The sequence below is a fragment of the Pseudochaenichthys georgianus genome, unplaced genomic scaffold (assembly GCF_902827115.2).
Source record: "Pseudochaenichthys georgianus unplaced genomic scaffold, fPseGeo1.2 scaffold_505_arrow_ctg1, whole genome shotgun sequence".
In the NCBI taxonomy this organism is placed as follows: Eukaryota; Metazoa; Chordata; class Actinopteri; order Perciformes; family Channichthyidae; genus Pseudochaenichthys; species Pseudochaenichthys georgianus.
Genome location: NW_027263066.1, coordinates 137460 through 144839, shown reverse-complemented (window position 1 = coordinate 144839; position 7380 = coordinate 137460). Strand labels below are relative to the sequence as shown.

The 7380-nt window shown below is 42.7% G+C and overlaps 1 protein-coding gene across 1 annotated transcript in view; it reads right to left on the bottom strand.

Moving 5' to 3' along the window:
- The window catches only part of LOC117442923 (receptor-type tyrosine-protein phosphatase mu-like), an 85198-nt gene that overhangs the window by 36002 nt on the left and 41816 nt on the right, over positions 1 to 7380 (bottom strand). Inside the window, exons 3-4 of the mRNA XM_034078876.1 lie at positions 634 to 801; positions 330 to 439 (exon numbers count right to left, since the gene is read on the bottom strand). Of these exons, the coding sequence (XP_033934767.1) occupies positions 330 to 439; positions 634 to 801 (278 nt within the window). The remainder of the gene's footprint in view (positions 1 to 329; positions 440 to 633; positions 802 to 7380) is intronic.

The following is a 7380-nucleotide window of genomic DNA, read 5'->3' as shown; positions in this document are numbered from 1 at the left end:
TGTGTGTGTGTGGTGTGTGTGTGTGTGTGTGTGTGTGTGTGTGTGTGTGTGTGTGTGTGTGTGTGTGTGTGTGTGTGTGTGTGTGTGTGTGTGTGTGATTGGGTGTATTGTTCTGAATCAATGTCTTTTCTTCTGTGGTGAAAGGAGCTGGAAGTATCACTAGCCTACTGAAGTGAGTGTGTGTGTGTGTGTGTGTGTGTGTGTGTGTGTGTGTGTGTGTGTGTGTGTGTGTGTGTGTGTGTGTGTGTGTGTGTGTGTGTGTGTGTGTGTGTGTGTGTGTGTGTGTGTGTGTGTGTGTGTGTGTGTGTGTGTGTGTGTGTGTGTGTTACCTGGTAATGATTGGGCCAGAATGTAGACACGGCTAGCTCCACCCCTTTCCAGATGTGGTAGGCGGGGCCTGAAGAGTTGAAGACGGGAACCCCGAGAGGACTGTTGTTCTCTGAAGTAAACACGAACACAGTGAGCAAACACACACTTAAACACACACACACACACACACACACACACATTGTCACACACACACACACACACACTGTCACACACACACTTAATAATAATAATAATAATAACTTTAAACGATATAGCGCCTTTCAAGGTGGTTTTACAGAAACACACACACACACACACACACACCTTTGATGTAGACGTTGAGCGTGGCGGGCGTGGCGCCCTCTCGCCCCCCCGCCTGGTAGAACAGGAAGCTGACGCAGTGTGTGTCGTTTTCTTTGAGCAGCGGCATCAGAAGCTGAGCTCGTTGACCGCTATAACGACCGGACGTGTTCACGAACAGGAAGGAGGAGCCTGCAGACAGGAAGTGACATCATGTTATCAAAAGAGGACGAAAAATAAGAGCCTTAAAGGTGAAGATTTTAGACACTAGACGTCAAAATAAAAGCATGGTGTCATAAACAATCAATAACTCAAAAGATGGACTAAACGAATCATAGCATTTTCAAAATAAAAGCATGGAGTTACAGAATAATAAAACTGATTTTCAAAATAAAAGCATATGCTCAAACAGAAAATAAATGTCCTCCAGAATAAAAGCATGGTGTCATAAACAATCAATAACTCAAAAGATGGACTAAACGAATCATAGCATTTTCAAAATAAAAGCATGGAGTTACAGAATAATAAAACTGATTTTCAAAATAAAAGCATATGCTCAAACAGAAAAAAAAGCATGTGACATGATCAAGAGACCTGTCCAAATACAAGCATGTAAAGGGGATAGAGATGTTTACTAAGGTGTGTGCGTGTGCGTGTGTGTGTGTGTGTGTGTGTGTGTGTGTCAGCAGATCAATGGTCCTTGAGGGGGATCGATTAGCACAACAAGAGTGTAATCATCGCAGAGACAATACACACTGATGAGGAGAGAGCAACACACACTGCACACACACACACACTGCACACCGCCTCGTGTATTATAACCATATATATAAATATATTTAGATATACATAATTACAGGTATTTACTCGGCGCTGATGAACACTTGTTTACAGAGTCGGGGGTGCTGCTTTATTCCTTCTTGAGTTTTTCACAGACTATGAGAATAATAAAATATATTTTACATCTTCATTTCTTCTGTTTCTTGTTTTACTAAATTACTTTTCTTCAGTCTCCAAATATATTTGTTGTTGTTGTTGTCTTTTTACTGATGTCACTATGTTCCGGAAGTAAACAAAGGAGCGTCTGTAATGTATTCGTGCTATGTCTCTTTATGTTTTCCTTCATGGTATTTCATGTCACTTTATCTCCTCAATCGTTCCGTTATTATTCGCATGACTTAGTTTTAAGTATCTTGATTTTATATCTGTTTTCATTTCCCTGGGTTTTTTTTTTATCACATAAAATAAACTTTTATTTTCATTTCTAACACGAACCCTCCGTCGCTCCACGAGACAGAAAATAAAATGTGAGCGGCTCTCAAAGCTCACGTGGTTTCCACTTATTGTCCGACAGGTCCTGTGTGTGTGTGTGTGTGTGTGTGTGTGTGTGTGTGTGTGTGTGTGTGTGTGTGTGTGTGTGTGTGTGTGTGTGTGTGTGTGTGTGTGTGTGTGTGTGTGTGTGTGTGTGTGTGTGTGTGTGTGTGTGTGTGTGTGTGTGTGTGTGTGTGTGTGTGTGTGTGTGTGTGTGTGTGTGCGTGCGTGCGTGCGCCAGCTGTTTCCTTAGCAACAGAGGAATGTTCCAGAACAAACAGCCGGAGAGGTCGTACATGTGTGTGTGATTTAAGGAAACCAGGAACATTAAAAATATCTGAAGAAATATTAAATAAAATCTGAGGAATAGACGTTATACTTTAATTGTGATGATTGTTATTATTAGAAAACTCTTTTTGAGATATTTTACACATGTATATACAGTCTATGGTTATTACAGACACATGAATAAACTAGTACATACATATTTAAAGATATATATAAAAATGGTTTTATTCCAGATGTTTTATAAAAAGAAGGCCAGACTTCCTGCTGGGATTATCTCCTACTATTAAACACTTAAAGGAGGGGTAGGTCATGTTGGAGAAAGCAGCTCGAGTGCGCTAGAATCTGAAAATACACAGCTGGAACAAATCTGCCACTTCCTCACAGAGCCCCTCCCCCAACACACAGGAACGCACACATGACCAATGAGGGCAGAGATGAGTGTGTGCCCCGATGGAAGGCTGACAGGCAGCTAGGCCATCCAGTTACTTTAGCCGGCTCAGATGATTGGTCGAGCTTTTTACAGCGCCACGGCTTCAAAGCACTTCAGATATGCATTGCTCTCGGATGTTCAGAGCTTCCATGGAATATAACAACAAGTGTATCTCGAGCCGGTTTCTCAAACTTACCTACCCCACCTTTAAGTATTATTTTATGCGGCTAATTAAATCAGAAAATGTAGGGAAACAACCTAAAATATTTATTATAAAACAGAATATATCCGGATCCAAAAAAAAGGTGGAAATGCTTTTATAAATAGTACGGCTCCGCCCACTTTTGGGGGAAACCAACGCCGTCATTTGAACGGCGGTGTTGTGCGTAGACGGCTCTGCTAAGATTGTTCCCTCGTTTAGGTTTCATGTTATGTGTTTAGATAGGTTCCTGTTTTATTTTGATAGTCTTCCCTCATGTGTCTGAAGTACGTTTCCTGCCTTGTCTGTTTTCCCGCTGGTGTGATTGTCTAATTGTCTTCACCTGGTGTTGTCTGTCTAGTAGATATAGTTCTCGTCTTCCCGTCTCGTTGCCAGATTGTCTCGTGTGTTCCAAGCCTTCCAGCGTAAGATCCTTTCGTCATCGTCCACAGAGTTAGATTAGTGTATTAGTAGTTTTTGTGTTGTTGCTTTTTGTATTCAGTGTGATATGACCTGTCTACATCAAAACACTTTATTTTGATACTTTGTGTGTCTCTGCATCGTGCCTTTCATTCCACGCCCGTGTACAGCCCTAACAGGCGGTCGATACACATTCTGAAGTTTTTACCAATCCGATCAGAAATGTTTGGAAACCGTGGACGTGGGGATCTTCACCGGTGACGAAGCCAGACAGGCAAACAGCTATTACATCATTTGAAATCGACGATCAGGCTCCATATGGTTAAATATAGCAGGAGGCCAGGGGTGTCAAACTCAAGGCCCGGGGGCCAAATCCGGCCCGCGACTTCATTTTCTGTGGCCCCACAAGAGCTCTGAAAGAATACATTACATTTATAAAGCGCTTCTCCTGGTGCTCAAAGCGCTTACAAGCAAATATAATATGTTTATACGGTTACGATTTACAGAAGCACGTTGCCCATAAACTACATGTCCCACAATGCATCTCAAAATGTCACTTTTTTTCCCCCCAGAATTTAACTTTTCTTTTTAAATCATTTTGTGACATTCTCACTGAAGAGACTTGCAATTACTTTCCCGAGACTTCTGCTTTCAGACGTAGTTAATGATGAAGTTATTACCCTATCATATAATAATCCAATGCGGAGGCAATAATGTAATATAATGCATTATTTTATATCTATTAAATATGTATATATGTATTTCGATATAGTCTTAAAGTTACAACCGGCCCTTTGAGTGCAACCATAATTCCTACGTGGCCCGTGGTGACATTGAGTTTGACCCCCCTGCAGTAGGCGATCGATGTCATACATGAGAGTAACTTCTCACTTTGGCCCCGCCCACTTTTGGGGGAAACCAACGCTGTCATTTGAACGGCGGGCGAGCCTGAAGCCACGGAGCTCTTCTTTGTCCTTAGAGGAAGTTCAGAAACACTGAACTCTGGATTTGATAACGCTATTATGTTCCGCCTCGCTCATGAGAGGAGCAGCTGGCGAAATTACAGCCTCGCCTACTGATTTTAATTTAACCATACATCGAGCCCGATCATCGATGTCCAATGATTGAATGCCATTGTTTGTCGCCGGGCTCTTTGAAGATCCACACATCCACGGTTTGAAAAACATTTCTGATCGGATTCAGAATTTGTATCGACCGCCGTTCAAATGACAGCTTTGTTTCCCCCGACGGTGACGTAGGTCGGTGTTACTCTCATGTATTGTAAAAATGTAATGAATATATAAAAACAGGCAGGTGTATTCCTACTCTTTATATTTCCTGCACAAATTAAAGTAAAGTTAAATATTTTAGATGTATTTCTTCTTGTATGTATTTTTTATGTATTAAGTTGTTATCATTTTACGTGTTGGTGTTCCTTAATTTATTCATTACATTTTCCCCTTTTCTCGTATTTCTCTGTTTGTGTCGTGCGATGTGTGGCAGGAGCCGATCGCTGAATTATTATCTCGTTATTCGATAATCCCTCCGAGCCGAGAGACAAACAAACACACGATCGTGTCTTTGCCTTCCTCTGCCTCGTTAACCTCGTCACCTGTCGGCCAATCACACGCCACCCCTGCAATCCCAAAACCAATCGCATCGCACACAGTTCACACACACACGCACACACAAACACACACAGATGGCGGGGGGTAATTCTATTACCAGAGTTATATTGAAACGTGAGGAGAGGCAGCTGCAGCGCATTGAGAAGATTTACACAAATAACACACTCACACACTTCCTGCTGCTGTGTGTGTGTGTGTGTGTGTGTGTGTGTGTGTGTGTGTGTGTGTGTGTGTGTGTGTGTGTGTGTGTGTGTGTGTGTGTGTGTGTGTGTGTGTGTGTGTGTGTGTGTGTGTGTGTGTGTGTGTGTGTGTGTGTGTGTGTGTGTGTGTGTGTGTGTGTGTGTGTTTCCTGCAGTGATCAGACTGAAAGCACGTCGACACAAGCCAACAAACATGTTACAGTCAGAGTAGTTCCACACTTGTATAGAAATATATTGTATTTTATTGCAATTTCCAATATGCTTTACTGAGTTTGAAGCTAGTATTTGCATCAGATAAACACGAGACTAAACTCATATTATTAAAATTACATTATTAGTAGAATTATATTCCTGTTTCGACTACGTTAGATCGAAAGAACCACCACTACTTCTGTAAATGATATTAAATCTGCAGCTGATGCTAACCAAGTTCAGTCTTTGTGCTTCAAGAATAACAGTGTTTTAGTTCAGTTAGCAAGCTTCTGAGCTAGGCTAACATGTTCCCTCTGTGTCTACTGTTTGTGCTAAGCTAGGCTAACATTTCACCTCTGATTCCAGTCGTTGTGCTATGCTAAGCTAAGTATTTGCCTCCCCTTCAAGTTTCTCTGCTAAGCTAGGCAAAACATGTTCTGTTTCTTCCAGTGTTTGTGCTAAGCTAGGCTAACAGTTTCCCCTTACTTCCAGTCTTTGTGCTAAACTAGGCTACAGTTTCCCCTTACTTCCAGTCTTTGTGCTAAGCTAGGCTAACAGTTTCCCCTTACTTCCAGTCTTTGTGCTAATCTAGGCTACAGTTTCCCCTTACTTTCAGTCTTTGTGCTAAGCTAGGCTACAGTTTCCCTCTGCTTCCAGTCTTTGTGCTAAGCTAGGCTACAGTTTCCCCTTACTTTCAGTCTTTGTGCTAAGCTAGGTTACAGTTTCCCTCTGCTTCCAGTCTTTGTGCTAAGCTAGGCTACAGTTTCCTTCTGCTTCCAGTCTTCAAGCTAAGCTACAGTTTACCCTTACTTCCAGTCTTTGTGCTAAGCTAGGCTACAGTTTCCCCTTACTTCAAGTCTTTGTGCTAAGCTAGGCTACAGTTTCCTTCTGCTCCCAGTCTTCAAGCTAAGCTACAGTTTCCCTCTGCTTATAGTCGTTGTGCTAAGCTAGGCTACAGTTTCCCCTTACTTCCAGTCTTTGTGCTAAGCTAGGCTACAGTTTTCCCCTACTTACAGTGTTCAAGCTAAGCTACAGTTTCCCCTTACTTCCAGTCTTTGTGCTAAGCTAGGCTACAGTTTCCCCTTACTTCCAGTTTTTGTGCTAAGCTAGGCTACAGTTTCCCCCTACTTCCAGTCTTTTTACTAGGCTAGGTTATAGTTTCCCCCTACTTCCAGTCTTCAAGCTAAGCTAGGCTACAGTTTCCCCTTACTTCCAGTCTTTGTGCTAAGCTAGGCTACAGTTTCCCCTTACTTCCAGTCTTTGTGCTAAGCTAGGCTAGCAGCTACAGTGTCCTTCTGCTTCCAGTCTTCAAGCTAAGCTAGGCTACAGTTTCTCCCTACTTACAGTGTTCAAGCTAAACTACAATTTCCCCTTACTTCCAGTCTTTGTGCTAAGCTAGGCTACAGATTCCCTCTGCTTCCAGTATTTGTGCTAAGCTAGGCTACAGTTTCCCCCTACTTACAGTGTTCAAGCTAAGCTCCAGTTTCCCCTTACTTCCAGTCTTTGTGCTAAGCTAGGCTACAGTTTCCCCTTACTTCCAGTCTTTGTGCTAAGCTAGGCTACAGTTTCCCCTTACTTCCAGTCTTTGTGCTAAGCTAGGCTACAGTTTCATTCTGCTTCCAGTCTTCAAGCTAAGCTAGGCTACAGTTTCCCTCTACTTATAGTCTTTGTGCTAAGCTAGGCTACAGTTTCCCCCTACTTACAGTGTTCAAGCTAAGCTACAGTTTCCCTCTGCTTCCAGTCTTGGTGCTAAGCTAGGCTAACAGTTTCCCCCTGCCTCTAGTCTCCGTGCTAAGCTAGCCGATGCTAACCTAGAGCTATCAGTGAGCACAGACATGAGGCTGATATCCATCTGATGGCGGGGAAGAAGAAACGGAACAGGAGGATTTAAACTCAAATGTCAAAGTGTTCAGTTCCAACAAACCGGCCAATAGGGACCCAGCGTGCCAGCGTGACCTCTCCTCTGATTGGCTGAATCTGAGTCCCAGTCGCTCTGTGTACAAACTCCCCAAACAGGGCTTTAATTGGGTTTGGCAGGACGCTGATAGTGGCTTTATACTGGACACACACACAAATAAACACAAACACACACACATACACACA